Source organism: Syngnathoides biaculeatus, chromosome 12 (genome assembly GCF_019802595.1).
Source record: "Syngnathoides biaculeatus isolate LvHL_M chromosome 12, ASM1980259v1, whole genome shotgun sequence".
NCBI classification, from domain to species: Eukaryota; Metazoa; Chordata; class Actinopteri; order Syngnathiformes; family Syngnathidae; genus Syngnathoides; species Syngnathoides biaculeatus.
The window spans coordinates 19,101,102-19,118,962 of record NC_084651.1 but is presented as its reverse complement, the minus strand read 5'-3'; the positions used below and the strand labels follow the sequence as shown (position 1 = coordinate 19,118,962).

The following is a 17,861-nucleotide window of genomic DNA, read 5'->3' as shown; positions in this document are numbered from 1 at the left end:
TGCAGGTTTAATTAGTGACTGGTGTTTTAGTCTAATCTGAAGACCGGCATCTTCAGGAGCCAGCAGTAGTTACCGTCTCACTCTCATCATGGGGCTACAGGTCTTAATCTACCTTCCAGCCACCACTCAGGAGGGGGCAAAGATATGTTGTTAAGACTAGGTGAGACAGCAAAGATTAAGGCAGAAAAACTTGACTAGAATCTAGCAATCAGTGATAACAGATTGTTGAACATTTCCATACCGTCATTCACTGGTAACAATCCTACATAGCATTATATATGAATAAAGGAAGCTTCTACACCTTCACTGACCGTTGCTCAATAGTCCAGTATGGCATTTGGCAAATAAGACTTTGAATGGATGGAGATTCAGACAAACCAACATATAAAATGTTAAGTGAGACTCAAAATGGAGTCTTCCAGTTTATGATGGAATATGTTATCTAGATTGTTTAAAATGATCTCCTCTAGAGTTTTGGTTTGATCTGTTCTCCCTGTGGATACATTTGATTTGTTTTTGTCTTCTCACAAGTAATTCAATATGTCTGCTCATCCTGATAGTATTCTACAGGAAGTTGTACTGTGTGATCAGTTCCTCTGAGGTAGATGGTTCTGAAGGAGCAAAGTTCAATAGGATGTGGCGAAAGGAACAGGATGCAGATCATATCGCTCCAAGAATGAGGATATGGCTAATGAAATGCCTCAAAACACAGAAGCTGAGATCCACTGTTCGCAATATTTGTATTTGAGAACATCAGCTGTAATTTTACCAGTGACTATTTCCATTTACTGCTGGTGTTTTTTATAGAATTGTTTGGTATTTATATGCACGAATACCCAATTTAGACTATTCCTAACCTGTACTATTCCTAATCTGTCATTAGTTTTAGTACAGTAGTTGATTTTCTACTGTTTCAGAGGCCTGATTTCAAAGGTAATTAGGTGGGGAAGCAGTGCATTACTGGAGAGGGTGGCAGTTGGGTGATTAGACACCCTCACCGAATGTTGTTTGAAATAGCAACCACTGTTTTTTTTAGTGGGGGAGCGGCATCACTCTGGCTTCTTTTTGACTGGGAACCACCGTTGCGTCGTGTGGGGAGGCGCTTTCACACAATGTGATACTTTGCTGATCGAATAACAAAGTGAACCATCAAACACCAGGATGCCACATAAAGTCGAACAGTGTGACTTTCCCGCTTACATCAACCCCGCCTTTTCCTTCCCTTGTTTCTAAGATCTCTTTCGGCTTGTTTTACAAAGACCAATAAAACATTGATGTGCTGCTGGATTTCACACCTAGGCTAATATTGGCCACGAGTAGGCGAGAAACTTGTGTCCAAGCAATACGGTTATCATTTCTCTGTTCATCCTCTTAAATGATCATCTTATCCCTACCCTTTTTATGCATCAGTCATGCAGGGAGTCACAGCTTCAAAAACCATCACATTCAAATGTATCCAGAAGATGCGCCGCTGTGGTTGGGTTCCTCTACTCATTCCATTTCTTCTGAGCTTGAACCAATGTGGGAAATGATTCAATAGGGCCAAGGAGAAGAAGGACTGGACTCTGAGCCAGTGGTCCAGTCCCCTATTCGGATGAAAGTAAAGTGTTCCTTTCATTCAGGGATAAAGGTCCAGGGCTTTGGGGAAGACTGGTGAAGAAAAGAACCCAAGCTTCTTAAGGCCCAGTGTGAATTATCCATATGATTTTTGGTACAATCTCCAGTGCAGGTGATGGTAAACAGTTTTCTTAAATCCAGAGTCACAGCAACAGTCTACCAGAATGTTTTAGGGACCTTCATAATTCCTTCTGGTGAAGATCTCTGAAGATGCAGACTCAATCTTCCAGAAGGACCTGACCCTTGCCAGAAGCACCAAAAGCTGGTTTGATGCCTATGCCATCACAGTGCTTGACTGGCCAGGCAACTCATCAAATGTAAATCCCATTGAGAATCTGTAAGGTATTATGAATGGGAAAATGAGGGGCACCAGACCTAAAAATAAAAGAGCTGACAGCAAGCATCAAGGAAATCTGGGCTTCCTATAACTCCCAGTCACTGCCTTAGGCTGATTGCTAAAGTAAAGGGATTCCCAACCAAGTACTGAAGATTAAAATATTTTGAAAGCACCATGTTTTCATGATTTTAATGTGACCCTAATTTTCTTGGGGATTTCTTCACAGTATTCAAAATTTTTGATTCCATGCGTTTTATGAGCTGGAAGCCCGAATCATGTAAAAATTGAAAAGTTCTTGAAATTATTTAAATTGTCATTCCTGAATCACAGAGTTAAACTTTTTGAATGGAATTTAAAAAAAAAAAGTTATAAAGTTATAAAGTTTTTTTTTGGAAAGTGTTTTTTAGGCTTCGTCAGCTCAGTTTTGTATTGATTGAGTTTCCAAACGCCAACTTTCGCCTGAAGCTAGCTGAGATAGGCTCCAGTTTTCCCAGAACTCTTCTGAGGATAAGCGACTTGGATAATGACATGACATCCTGGAAAGTTGTTTTGGACGGGAGGTAATTTTTCCCTGACAGCAGTGATATTTAAAATGTTAATAATGCCACATTACCGATGTATCTCTGTTAAATACAATGTATTTATTCTGATTTATTGATTACGACATACCCAAGTGAATTGTGATGCAGAAGCCTGGAGATGACTATAGATGTGATTTAGTTTTCTCAGTGTGATAGTGGAGCTATGTAATGCATGATGCATTTTCTAGCTAATAAATGACATCATTAGTCATCTGCAGGCTCCTGTTGCACAATTTATCTCAGTAAATTTCATCATATTTATTCAATTTTATTTATGTGCCCTGATGGTATGCTACATGTTTGAGGTGTAGGAGTTTATTATACATCGATAATGCATACAATATTAATGTGACCACTTAATACTATAGCGCATTCCCTTTTCAACACTGGCTGTGCAGTGAATTTGGGGTTCACTTCTGCCTTTGACATCACACCGAAGTGTCGACGTCATTGATGAAAAACGGACATTCCAATGGCAAAAAGTTATTTACTAATTGCTTTAAAATTGTCATTAGAAAGGACTGCAAGTTAAATTTTCTTTGGTGAATACATAAAATCATGTGGACCATTAAGACCCCATATTGCAAGAATGTCAAACTCATTTTTATTCCAGGCCTCAATGTAGGTATGGTTTCTCTGAGTGGCATTAAACCATATAAATGTTTAAGCGCCTCCTCATATTGCTTATGTGCTTCATATTATTATATAGACACAAGAAATGGATTAAGTCGTTTTGAAATCAAAATTCAAGGATAATTTGTTCAGCTATTGTTCATGTTACTGTAAAGATTGGTTTTCTAAGAAAAAAGTGCTTAAGAGTTTGGTGACGGTTTTAACATTAATCATGGAAGTTGCACCTCATTTGCTTTCACCTGCCACATATAATGAGGTGGCTGGAGAGATTTGGCCCATGGGCCTTGAGTTTGACACATGCTATATCGGCTTTATTTTGTTGCACGTCCTTTTGATTCAGTCACCACAGTCAAATTATTTCTGCAACTCAGCTGTCAATGAGACTTCTGCATCTCAACAGGAATTTTGGTCCACTCCTTGAGACCAAAGTTCCTGTCATTTCAGGTTTGAAGGGTGTCTTCTCCAGATAGTCTGTTTCAGCTCCTTTCATAGATGTTCAATAGGATTTGGATCATTGCTCACAGAAGGCCACTTTGGAATAGTCCACTGTTAATGCTTTTCGCCATTGTTGGGTGTTTTTAGCTGTGTCTTTGAGATCATTATTTTGTTGGGGGACCAATGACCTGTGAGTTTGTCCAAGCTCTCTGAAACTAGGCAGCACATTGCTCTCTAGCATGCCTTCATAATCAAGCCTCTTCCATGTTTCACAGTAGGCACAGAGTTCTTTTAATGGAATGCATCATTTTTGCATCAGTGATGTCTTTGGCAAAGAGTCATAATTTTTGTCTGAACTGTCCAAAGAACAATCTCCCATAAACGTGACTTGTAAGTATGTATTATGTAAAATTCCAGTCTGTGTTTTTTTTATGATTTACTTTTACCAAGTTTTCTCCCTTTTGGTCCTTTTCCATGACAATGACTGTGCAATCTGACACTGATGGACCTTGTCCTTCACCTTCAATTTCTAGGAAGTTATTCTGGACTCTTTGGTTACCATTTGTTTTATACATCTCTTCAATTTGTCATCCATTTTCCTCTTGGATGTGCGATCCAAGAAGTTTTTCTACAGTTCTATGGACCGTAACCTTCTTATGTGCAACACCACAAGCTGCTTAGGGATGTTTTTACGTCTTGATATTTTCAGTTTTATCTCGTGGGACAACCCTCTCTTTTGTTTTTTGTGTTCTATGTTCAATGTGGCACCATAGCACCAAAAATAAAGTACTCATCTTTTTAACATTTCAGTGACCGTTGTTGGTCATTCTTTTGTACTTTTTTCCACATGTGTACATACTCACAAACCATCATAGCAGTCTTATGAGCAGTTTGAGCTTAGGCTGTGTTAATGTAAAAACAATGCAGTTGTGTAAAAATCAGAACTGAACTTTCTTTGCCTTTCATACAGTATTGCACTTGCAACTTAGCTAGGTGAAAGCAATGTTCCATTATCTGGGAGTATCGTCCTTACAATAGGTCTGCTTTTCTTCAAGTTTTCTCCTTGTTCCTTGCAGTGCCCACTACTTGGTTTTGTCTTATACACCAACATTCCCATTAACCCTAAACATTTTATGCATGCCAGTACGACATATAAACTACAACTAGAAATAAGTCACTAGTCTTGTGACGATGGGAATGGGTGGATGAGGCTATTCGGTTGATGGTTCACCTCCTGGGGCAGGGGGCGTAATTACTTCTACAGCTGGCCCTCTGGGACGACTGTGCTCGTGCTCTGAACCTCTTCTAGCTGCTTTAAACCTCAACCATGTTTGTTTGGGGAAGATTAGCAACGTAAACCCCTTACAACATCCTGAACACGCAGCAAAAGGGAGACTCAATGGTGGCGACAACGGGAAAGAAAAATAGATTGAGTAAGAGAAGTGGGGGGTCCTGAAACAATTTAATCAACTTCCAAGTAGGGATGCACCTATCTCACTTTTTCTGTCACAACACTGACACTTAAGTTTAAATATCAGTTTGTGCACAAGGAATTCCAATATGGGCTGCTTGTCTTCCTGCATATGTTGAGTGGGAATCACTTTTTGTTTGAGTAAAGTTTATATTAAATAGTGTCATTTGCTGAATGTGTCTGTTCCCATGGTTACATTACAAACACCCTATTTGGCTGTTTCTGCCCTTATTAAGCCAATATTCATATCATAATGGGCTCTGTTGTCATATTGGAGCTCTGAATACTTGATCGTTACTGCTTTTAATTACTTATGGTACTTTTTATCATGTTAAAATCATTGTACTACATTTTTTTTGTAATTTGTCACAGTTGAATAAATCCAAAATCTTTTACCTTGCTAAGATATCCTGGCTGTGACGCATGTAGTGTTTTACAGGTGTGCGTGTGTGCGCATGTGCTTGCGCGCGTGTGTCATGCCATGGCAGGAAACAGATGCGTAGTGATATAAATGGCAGCATGTCTGGGAGGCTATCTGCAAGGGCCAGCCTGTCTTACTGCACTGCTCGACTTCCTGTGGGCTTAAATCAAACTGGCTGTGATAAGGAGAGCTGAATTGTGTGTTTTGTGTGTGCGTGCGACTGTGACAGCATATTTTTTTCTTTAAATTGTGTTCCTTTTTGCATAATGTTGATAAAACATGGTAAGAAATTGGATGAAAATGTAAATATTCTAATTACTCATTGCAGCTATGGTTAGAGCTTGTGGATACATGAAGTTGAAGAGGAGGCTAACCTGTGTTCTTATTTTTCATGATACAAAAAAAATTTTGTTTTTGCAGTCCCTGTCCTGAGCAAGGAATGGGTGATGAATTTGACCTCATGGATCATTCAGACCTCTACATCTTAGATTTCAGTGAGTATCGCTTTCATGCATCACCCCCCCCCCCCAAATACACAGACATGAATTTTCCGTTTGTAGGCGGAATTCTGTCTTTTTAAATTGCATAGATAAAAATATATATATGTTTTTCCGACCGTAACCCAAGCCAGAATCCAAACTTGTTTATTTTCCGATCCAACTTTTACAACCGAGGCGGAAAATTTAATACGCGTCTGTTAATTCGACCAATGAAAATTCTTGTTGTATTCGAGGCTGTTTATGGGGCCATTTGCAAGTGAACACAATGGCAGTGCTTGAGGGGAAAGACACCTCTCGAGTGACAGAAATTGATAGAAATGTCAACAATAAGTTCCGATGGGATTGGATCGAACGAGAAACGCTTTATTGTACATTGAAATGCGACGTAGGGCAAAGGTAGAGGTGGCGAAGGATAAACAAGAGGCATATGACGACATATACACCAGGTTAGACACGAAAGAAGGAGAAAAGGATCTCTACAGGTTAGCCAGACACAGGGATAGAGATAGGAAGGAGGTGCAGCAGGTAAGAGTGATTAAGGATAGAGATGGAAATGTGTTCATTGGTGCCAATAGTGCGCTGAATAGATAAAAAGAATACTTTGAGAAGTTGATGAATGAAGAAAATGAGAGACAAGGAAGAGTTGAAGAGACAAGTGTGAAGGACCAGGAAGTGGCAATGATTAGCAAGGGGGAAGTTCGAAAGGCACTACAAAGGATGAAGAATGGAAAGGCAGTTGGTCCTGATGACATACTGGTGGAGGTACAGTGAAGAATAGTATTTCAACACCTTTATATATTGCAAGTTCTCCCACTTAGAAATCATGGAGGGGTCTGAAATTTTCATTGTAGGTGCAAGGGGCGTAGGGGCGGGACAAGCCATCACATGCATCCATTTACTTCTCTGCATTGCTGGCCAGTGAAGGCTTGAAAATCTAAAAATATTACGACATGGCCTCCTTGCTCACCTGACCCGAAACTTGCGGGCAGTTCTTAAAATGAGCTCTTGAGTCAGGTGTTTTTTTTTTTTTTTTTTTAAATTGTTATTGTTGTTTTTTTAAAATAACACCATTTGTAACTTTATACTAACCCCCCACCTAGGGGTCAAGATCCATCTGTTGAATTAGAAAATGTTGTGCACATTTCTGTTGGCTGTAAACCCTGAAGACTGACATGGCCACTGAAATATAATGTAACTTCAAACTCACTTTGGGTTTATAGCGTAGGTCATAGTCATCCTGTGCTGTGATGTACATTTATCAGTTTGAGAGCAATTGGTTGAACAACGTTGCTAATATAGCATTCATCTCGGCACTCATGGGAACAGTCACATCACACGTTTCACTGTCAGCCATGTGTGTACATCCAATATAAATGCCTTCACTGTTGTTGAAAGGTAATGCTTTGGATCAAGACGTGTGTCTTTTGCTTTCCTTGCTGTCCTTCCACCATTTGGTACAATACAAAGTAATTTAATTATTTCCGATGTGTCCTCGCAAATCTCATCTGGCTTTGTGTGAAGTGAAGTGGTTTGCACCTTTTGGTTTGATTGTGACTATCTCCTATGGAATACCAACCTCGTTGAGATTGCTGTTGAAGTGGTTAGATGTCTAGATACTTCAATTATCTTGTTTGACCAAGGAGAGGCAGCCACAAGGATCCACTTCGGTTGCATTTGCTGCTCCTTACCAGATTATTATTTTTTTGTATGATCAGATTACCTGGGATCCCTCCATATTTGAAGGTTTCTCTAACATACACCAAATAAATTTGTAAATTTGCAATTTAGAGGTCTTGTTTAAATCCTATTGTGATGGTAGTGCACGGACAAATTTAGTTAACCTCTCTCTTTGATCTTCATTGATTTGGTTTTATGATTAAAGAAATCCAATCCGATACCACATATTTGCATTTGGCCGATATCCATTATTTTGAGGGATGTTAAATGCTACGAATTGGATGCTAATTTTCGATAGCACATTGTTTTCCATTGTGTGTACTAGCTTTGAAGAAACATGAAGACACTATGTATATGAACATTCAGTCGGTGTAATTCTTTAGTTTTGCTGTGAAGTGCAACTTGTGTGTCAGTAAACGACTTTAAGCAAGGAACATTCGCTTGCATGCCTTGCTACTATGTTAAGACTTTAGCAACGTGTTGGTCTGATCACGTGTGCTCTACATGCCATTCAGGCACTGCTAGATAGAAGTGCTTGAACGGAGCATGGAATGGAGTGCTTGTATAGGAGTGTAAAAATCCGAATTTTAGGTCACGTCCGATCCTTGTTTTTTGATATCGGAACGAATTCTGAGCTCAAAGATGATATCAGGACACTCCTAATATACCACATTAAGTTCCTGTGAGAATTATATCAGAATGAATAATGTAGATATTTTCTTTTTAGATTGACATATTTTATAATTATAGGTTGTTTTTTTTTCCACACAAGTGTCATGTCATTATGTTTGTGAATGCTTTTCCCATCTTACTATTTGAACTTGGTGATTTTTTTGGAACGTAGAGCATGTTTTAACAGCTTCTATTTCTCTGACATGGCTCTGTACTAAATGGTGAATAACTTTTATCACTATTCTCTGACTCATCCTCCTTTCTTTTTCAGGTCCTAATTTGAAGACATTATGCAAAATAGCTGTAATACAGTACAGTCTGGAGCAATCAGGACTCCCACATGATATCAGGTCAGACAAATATCCTGTTCTATGACGTTTGCTATTTATTAAATTGAGATGTTGTTGACTGATGTTGTTCTGTGCTTTGCCACAATATCTTTTTATAACTTATTTTCAGAAGTAATGACAACTTTGTTTTGGGAAAAGTTGTTCTGTCACTTTTGGCTTTAAAATCACTTTTCTTGGTGCTGAACTTGTTTTCAATGACATCTGCTCTACATGATGTCATTCAGTATGACAATAAGATACAACTTTCAATAATCATTCACAGGTCTGTGGCTCTTTAAAAATTGACCTTTCTGACCTGTAAATCACTCATACAATAATAGCCAGTCAGATAGCCGCATTGTCTTAACCCCTGGCCTGACATGCCCCTCTCACCCTATTGTCCCACAAGCAATGCTGGTTGTCAGTAGCGTGCGCTTGGAAAAGTTAATGTTGCGAAGAAAATGGTCCTCAGAAGCGCTTGGGGAACGTGCAATTCTGATGAAAGATATCCTGCTAGGTTACAAGGGGCCTGGTTGATTCATTTTCCAAAGCCTAAAACACAATTGACGGAAGTGTCTAGAAGATAACTAAATGTGAACAATATCAACAAAAACAAGGCTTTATGTTCGAAGCTAAGCAAGAGAGGATTATCTTCTCTGACTTTGATTGAATTATTATCAGTGCTTAAAAGATTGCAGGAGAACAACTTTCATATTGTTAGTGCAGCACTGACCTGCTGAATGAAGTGTGTAATGTTTTATGCTGAAGAATCAGGTTAGGGATACGTAAATGCACGATGTCATGCAAGAGAAATGTCTATTCGCCTATTTGTATCACATCAGACTTTTAAGACAGAGGACTGGGTTCAAGTACGAGCCAAGTCAAATGAATACACCCACTCACTTATAAAGACTACAATGATATTACTCGTGATCTTTCCAAGTAAAAAGTACTCACCCTGATTTACATATGCAGGCGTCAAACTTTTTTGCATCGATCGGCAACGTTTCGCTGTAACTCTATTGCGTGATACACCTGTCCAAACTCTTAATTCCCTGTGCATATCCTTACATGAAATAGTCAGGGCTGAGAATTTGCCGCCGATCGGCGGATTTCCGACTTTTTCGGACTAAAATGAGCATTCTCGAGATAAGCGCAAATCCCTTGAGAAAATTTTAGGTTGGGGGGGGGGTATCGTGTGCCTTCCTCTTGGTGGTGGGCTCCGAGCTGCAAGTTCATCTTAGTCCTAGCACAAGCACGACTATCTTATGCCGTTCTAACTTGCTCGGGAGTGTAAATATTTGCATTTTGCGACATAAACATTAAAACCTGTTTGCAGCAGATTACTTGATTGGACAACAGAGTTATACAGCATAACGATCGAATCGTGTAGTGGTTGATCGAGTTTCACCATTCCCATGTACATGTGTTCTCGGTTCTCAGAAATCGCAGTCTAACTTGTTAGTTAACCAAGTAATGGCGTGTGGGACTTAGCGCGAACTGAGCGACAGTGTCTTCAAAGTTTTACGATGGCGAAAGTTTTAGAAAAAAAGGATGAAGATCGAGTGAGGGCTATTGAGGATGCTGGAATCAAAAACTGTTTCAGACGGCCATGGCTTGAAAAAAGTGCAGATGGGACCGAAAACGGTATCAACATGTCTAACCGAACACATACAAAAAGTGGACATTCCCGGCAAAGTGCTGTCCACTCTCTGTTCCGACAGGAGCAAAAAATATTCATGAGGACACCCCCCACATAGACGGACATTTTCAGTGTTTTTCCAAAGTGGTCATTCTCATCCCTGAATAGTTGAGACCTCTCTGTTGTACTCTTGGACAAGTCTGACGCATTTGGCAAAAAACATACCCCAATGTTATCTTGAATACGCGACAGAGCATCGATTTCAAACATGTTCTGTTCAATCGTCATTTTCGAAGCTTGAGGGACATGGCCAAGAGGGCGAAGCTTAAGATCGCCATTGGAAAGGTCCATTGTAATTTCAAAATAGGTCCCCGTTATTTTTTTATTGTAGTGCATTCTCCATAGTAACGTCAATTTGGCATGTGCCCGATGCCCGTAGTAGTTTTTAACAGTAGCCACAGTAGCAGCGACATATGTTGTTCAGCCTTTTCAGTTTGAGCCGGTGTGATCAGAAAAATGAGGAAAGCAAGAAACAAGAAATGAGGATGAAGATGACAGGTGGGAAGAAACTTGAGTTTGGGGGGATGGAGAGTTGCAAAGAGCTCAGCTGCATTTCTGCCGCTGCCCATGGTAGTTTTGTCTGATGTTATCAATTTATTCAGTAATAACTGAGGGTAAAGTTATATGCATACCTAGTTTACTATTTTTCACTGCTAACTCTGTGTCCAGTAGCAATGATTTTACAACAGCTCCCGCCTTCTTTCTTTCGCATCATTTTGCTCAGTTTTTAATTGTAACATGAGTGTGTTTACGCTCCCTGTGAAGGCAGAAAGTTGGCACTGCATTAAATTTAATCCGTCGTCATACCCAGACAATCCGGTGAGCTGTGGGCGCTCAAAGGCAACAAACAACCACATGTTTTGGCATCTCTTCCGGCTGCATCCTCCCACAGTTTCCTCAACTTGATCTTTTTGGGAAACCGATGAACGCCTACCTCCTTTTTTAACATTCCATGCTCATTGGAAATTGCACCCTAAAGCGACACAGTATGGTATTGACATCTGACGATAAACGCTATTTACAAGTGGCTAGCTTGGAGAGCAGCAACGTAACAATTTTAAAACAGCCATTCCACGCTGTTATTTCCAGAATTCTTTGCGCATGCTTAACAGGATGGTGACACTGTATCAAATTATGGTTGAAACATTTTTTTTTAATCTGTAGGAATAATTTAACCCTTAGGAATTATTTATAAATGTATACAACTGTATATCAGTAGTAGAGGTCAATAGTTGTAATATTAAATGTATTTGTCTTCTTGGAATTTACACTAAGGAAATTATGAAAAATGAATTGAATACTCATAAATTCATACTAGTACATGCAAATAAATACAAAAATTAATTAAAGCCATGTATTGCTCCCCCAAGCATCTAAATGGGAGCTAAGCTTTGGGGGTAATGCAAGGTCACACATAGATTGAAGCACTTTTATTTTTCATTTGTTTTTTCAAGCCTTAGACACCCATAGTATGTTTGAAAGTGTCACATTTTGTCATGATAACATGTTGATGTACAGTTCTCATCAAAGACGAGTTGCTTTCATGAGCAGCGAGGAATTAGTGTGCTTGCTAGTTCTCAATCTGTTGCCAAAGGAAAATGGCTTGACACGATTAAAAGAAATACTCCGGAAATTTGTTTTGTCTTGCAGTTAACACCCCAGTCAGTAACCCCCCCCCCCCCCCCCGTGTGTGTGTGTGGGGGGGTGTGTGTGGGGGTGGGGGTGTGTGGGTGTGTGGACCAATCTACTGTCTGAAGCGATAACCAACATCAGATACCTGCCACATCAGTGCTTCCTATTCAATATGGCTGCTACGTAGGCGCACGTGGTGCGTCTTTTGGAATTGGATCTAGTCATTATATAGCTGTGACATAGAAATGCATCAGTCCCATTTTCTATATACATTGCGCCACAGCCCCAGTAAACGACAGAGACCAATTCTAGACTTTATCGAGGTTTCACTGTATGTGCAAATCAGGTGAAACATAAATGAAAGTGGCAGGTTTACATTCAACACCATCAAAGTGTCGCATCCAGTAGCAACAGTGTTAATAGACCAACACCTCTTGGAAGTGGTCATCACGTTATGGCTGGTCTGTGCATTAATCTCGATGGAGGATTAGTCATCCATTATCATGTCACACCTTCTAATGCTTATTTTTCATGAAACTAGATTTTGGGTTCACGAGTAAAAACATTTTTACATCATTGCATAACTTGACATAATGCTTAACTTGACTCTCATTTCTCTTGGCTCATCACTTCCACCTTGCACAAGCTTCACTTTAGTGTTGTTGTTTGTAACCCGTGGTGTACATATGGGAGAGGGTAAGAGAAGAATTTGGTTAACTCCACTTGCCCCTCAGTGGCATCTCATGCCCCATTGCCAAGCTCCAGTCTCCAGCGCACACATAAGCGTGCACCACTCAAAAAAAACAACAAAGCAACTGAGGGGACTGATTGTTGAAACCAGAGCCAGTGATAACAATCTGGAGCTCAACCTATGACCTGTCATCAGGTCGGTACGAGACCCTGTTGTCACCCCCTGCTCCTGGTTCTCATGTTACATCACGGTCTTCCCTCATCTAGTTAATGTCACACCACTACTTGAGCTGAGGGTTAGTAATCTTACATGTTTAATATTTTTGGAAAGTTTTGTATTCCCCATTTAGTTTCATGAAAATGGAATGTGACTGTCTATTGTGTCTGAGCATACAGTATGTTGAATATGGTGAAACCATGCATTTTCTGTACCACTTATCCTCAGTACGATTATGGCCATGCTTGAGCCTATCCCAGCTGACTGGGCGACAGGTGGGGTGCACCCTGGACAGGTCACAACCCAATCGCAGTGCACATGTAGACAAACAACCTTTCACATTCACATTTATGGGCAAATCTAGCGTCTTCAATTAACCATGTTAGCAACCAAGTCATTGCATATTTTTGGGATGTGGGAGGAAACCACTCTGTATGGAGAAAACCCACACAAGCACGTGGGGGATCATGCAAACTCCACACAGGGGTGGTCTGATTTTTAACCCAGAACCCCAGAACTGAGAAGCAGATGTCCCGTCCCAACCTCCTATCATTTTTTAAAATTTATTTCAGTTAAATCATTCATCTCAATGTCAATATTTAAAGTTTTAACTGTCATGTTGAAAAAATTAATAACCGTTTAATAGAAGTAACAACGCTATTGAAAACAACTATTCCATCTTTCATGATTTTAGGACCATTCAACTCTCTTCCTCTTTTCTCCAGGTGGGAACTGTCTGCCATGACCACCAACAGCAACATCAGCAGGCCCATCGTCTCCCCCCATGGCTGACATATAGCTGAATGTGAAGCAAAAGATTTTCTTTTTTTCTGCCAGATCTAGTTGCACATGGTGGGACTGTTTTGTCAAATCCAGGTCTGCGCTTGATTTAATGTCCTTACCTATCCAAAATGTCCTGAAAAGGACTCGTCTGGACTAAGTGGATTGTCTCGCTCAGGATGTTTTGCAAAAGGGGAGGAAAATGTGACACCGACTCACCTTCCCTCTTCTTTTTTGTTTCTAAAAATTAAATCAGCCTATGATAATCATAGACTTTGAAGCACAGGAAGAACTTGGTAATTTAAAAAAAAAAAAAAGCTGTTGATGTCATCAAGCACAACCAAGATTCTCTGAGAGACAAATTTGAACACAGTCTCCAAATAATTACATTTATGTGTACACATACCATGACCATTTGCAAGTAATGGGTAAGTAGGCTTACTTATGTATGTATGTTTTTGTTCAGGGACTTTGATTATTGTGTATTGTACTGGTTGAAAAGGGAAAAAAAAAAAAGGTTTAAGTTTTGCGCCGCTCACTACCACCGGGTGAGCACTCCACTGCCACCCACTGTCCCATAGTGACTCAACGCTCATTTAAGTAGGTAGTTGTGATCACTTATGCAATAGCGTGTCTCACTCATTGTCTGGAATAAGACCTTCCCATGTCAGTACATATAATTCTGTGGCTCTTCTGTTACTTAATTGCTGAATTACCACCCCCTCTGACCACCTCCACCATTGTGATTTTCTGTGCCAAATGTAGGACTGAATCATGATATAATTTCGTAGTGTGCCATCCTCACACACTCCACACTTTTATTGAACATGCATCACCAAGTTCTTGCTCTTTTAGACAATCCAATTGCTGTCAGAAGCTTTCCTCATAACCTGCTTATTGAGTGCACGAGAGCACGCACATGCTCCTGTAGTCTGTACTACTACAGGTGACAAAAAACTGCTGCTTAAGGGCTGCTTTAAAATTTGACTCTAAAACAAACGTTCTCCGTCCACATTCAATCGTATTGCATTCCCATCATAGTTTTTAACAAGTCTCTTGAAATCACTGAACAGATGCCTTTGTTTGCAGTTTTCAAAAATGTTTTGCAGGCGGTGTCGGCATATTTGCTCTCAAGATATACAGTCAAACATCTTTCGCCACCACTTGCTTTGTTTCGTAACCTTTTTCACAACATTGACATTGTAACGCAGTAGGAGAGATACATTTAACGTTATTAGGAAGTAATCCCAAAAATTATGGAGTAGTGCTTTTGGTGTTGATTCTTTTCCTTTTTCTTTTCTTTTTTTTTTTTAAATGGTATCGTCAGAATTATAATGGCATCTCCTGTCGAGTTGACGTACTCTATGAACCAGGATGTAGCGTGCAAGCTAACAAAAAAAGGACAAACCCAAATACAAATCTCTTTTCATGTGTGATTGGATGTCATTGCCAAAAGACTTGTGCACAGTGAAGTGTACATATAAGGAAGGGATCGTTGTCTCACTGTCATTTTTGTTTAACCTAATTCAGGCTACACTGAAAAGAATATATTGAAAACTATTTTCAGTATTCAAGTTTGTATTTACAGCCTCAGCTCACTGTGTTACCTTCATATGCAGAAGAAAATTCACTGAGGCTTTTGTGATACAGGCAAGGAGATCTTTGTACTGTTGATTTCTTAAAGAAGAAATAATGGCCAAAAATGGGTGTTCGACCCAGCGACAACCTGGATCCGGACGGCAGACTTAACTGGCCAGCATCTTAAAGTGTTTGCAAATGAGTGTACGTTTGTTGCATTGCAGGTTCAAGATGGCAAATCATGGCACTGAAGCATATCAAAACAGTCAGAGGAGACATTATTACGCTGATCCATGCTCAAGTGAAGACCACAAAGCAAATCTGACTTCTAATATGCTCGCTCACACACACACACACACACACACCTCACAAACATTGGTCCTTAGTCACCCAGTGAGTGCACACCAGCCATGGTAAACAAGTCAAACCAGTGTGACACTAAATGGCTATCATTAATGTATTCTGTTAAATTCTGTTGTGTGGTGGTGATGATTTTCCTTTTTGTGCGTGTAAAGACTATGGGTTATGGAACTTATCAGGGACAAAAGCTTAAGGACTGTTGGGCAACATATTTGGTCCAATCATGATGCATTCACCTCCACTAATGCTAATGATGCAAATGATCCGTTTTAAATATTTTGAATTTATCTTTTCAATGGCTGTGATTCAACCCACCCTTTAATTTAAAAAGTTGAAGGGGTGTGCCTTGTTTTACAAAAAATGAGTAATGTCACCAACTGCATTGTGGCCCATGACATGCCATAGTAATGTATTCTACCCATTTTCTATAAATGAAATTCATGAGATAACCGAACAAAGTACTGTATACAGTGTTCAACATTCAAATAGCCACATACATGCTCACCTTTTAATTTTTTATTCTTTTTGGGGGGAGATTATCAAAGTTGGTCAGGACTTCCTGTGCAATATGCTTTATAAATGTCATTAATAAATCTGACAAAATTTGACTGCACTGTCTTTTTTGTGAGGAAATAAAATCATACTGAACTCACTACAAAATAGTTCTAGGACGGAAATACTGTCGCAAAAAAAGCTCCGGTAGTTTTCAACAAAAGGCTTACCAACTATTCTGTTGGTGCCAGTCTAATGAACTTATTTCAAAGCTTTTAAAAGATACTGTGACCAATATCCTCCAGAAGTCAAATGGAAAAAATATATATACAGTGGGTACATATTATTCCGACCTTGAAATTTTATCATTATATTGCAGCTTCTTTTTCTTTCAGCTTGTCCCGTTAAGGGTCGCCACAGCGTGTCATATTTGTCCATCTAAGCCTATCTCGTCCATCCTCCTCTCTAATGCCCACTGTCCTCATGTCCTCCCTCACAACATCCATCAACCTTTTCTTTGGTCTTCCTCTCGCTCTTTTGCCTGGCAGCTCCATCCTCTGCACCCTTCTACCAACATACTCACTCTCTCGCCTCTGAACATGTCCAAACTATCGAAGTCTGCTCTCTCTCACCTTGTCTACAAAACATCCATCTTTGGCTGTCCCTCTAATGAGCTCATTTCTAATCCTATCCAATCTGTTCACACCAAGCGAGAACCTCAGTATGTTCATTTCTGCTACCTCTAGTTCTGCTTCCTGTTGTTTCTTCAGAGCCACCGTCTCTAATCCGTACATCATGGCCGGCTTTACCACTGCTTTATAAACTTTCCCCTTCATCCTGGCGGATACTCTTCTGTCACATAGAACCCCAGATACCTTCCGCCAACTGTTCCACACTGCTTCGACCCGTTTCTTCACTTCCTTACCACACTCTCCATTGCTCTGTTTTGTTGACCCCAAGTATTTGAATTCGTCCACCTTCGCTATCTCTTCTCCCTGGAGCTTCACTCTTCCTCCTCCGCCCCTTTCATTCATGCACATAAATTGTTTTACTTCGGCTAATCTTCATTCATCTCCTTTCCAGTGCGTACCTCTACCTTTCTAACTGTTCCTCTGCCTGTTCCCTGTTTTCACTGCAGTTCATAATATCTGTGAACATCCTGGTCCAAGGGGAATCCAGTCTAACCTCATCTGTCAGCCTATTGATTACTACCGCAAACAGGAAGGGGTTCAGCGCGGAACCCTGATGCAGTCCCACCTCCACCTTAAATTCTTCTGACACACCAACGGCACACCTCACCGCTGTTCTGCTGCACTCATACATGTCCTGTACTATTCTGACATATTTCTCCACCACACCAGACTTGTGCATGCAATACCACACTTCCTCTCTTGGTACTCACTGTTACATTGCAGCTATTTTCTGAAATTTATTTTTCCACCTCAATGTACACAGAACATTCCATATCAGTATAATCAAACATGGCTAGAAGTAACATTTAGAGGCTGTCATCACTGCCAAAGGGTGTGCAACCAAATATTACGTATATGTACCCATGTTGCTGCACATACTGTTATCTATTTTTTCCCCTATTAAATTACAATATCTAAGTTGGAAAAAAGTGTTCAATTACTTTGGACCTCCAATTAAAGAATCCTGCTGAGAACATTTTGATAAATTTCCATTTCAATCTGAAGAAATAATACAAGTTGTGAAAAAAATGAATTGGTGCCAATA

The 17,861-nt window shown here is 39.9% G+C and overlaps 1 protein-coding gene across 4 annotated transcripts in view; it reads left to right on the top strand.

Annotated features, from left to right (window-relative positions):
- Nucleotides 1-16,240, top strand: part of klhdc3 (kelch domain containing 3) — a 40,490-nt gene extending 24,250 nt beyond the window's left edge. For all 4 annotated transcript variants that reach the window (XM_061836632.1, XM_061836631.1, XM_061836633.1 and 1 more), the window contains 3 exons: nt 5,916-5,989; nt 8,616-8,694; nt 13,640-16,240. In XM_061836632.1, coding sequence (XP_061692616.1) covers nt 5,916-5,989; nt 8,616-8,694; nt 13,640-13,706 — 220 coding nt within the window. In that variant the 3' untranslated portion in view covers nt 13,707-16,240. The remainder of the gene's footprint in view (nt 1-5,915; nt 5,990-8,615; nt 8,695-13,639) is intronic.
- The last annotated feature ends 1,621 nt before the right edge of the window (nt 16,241-17,861 follow it).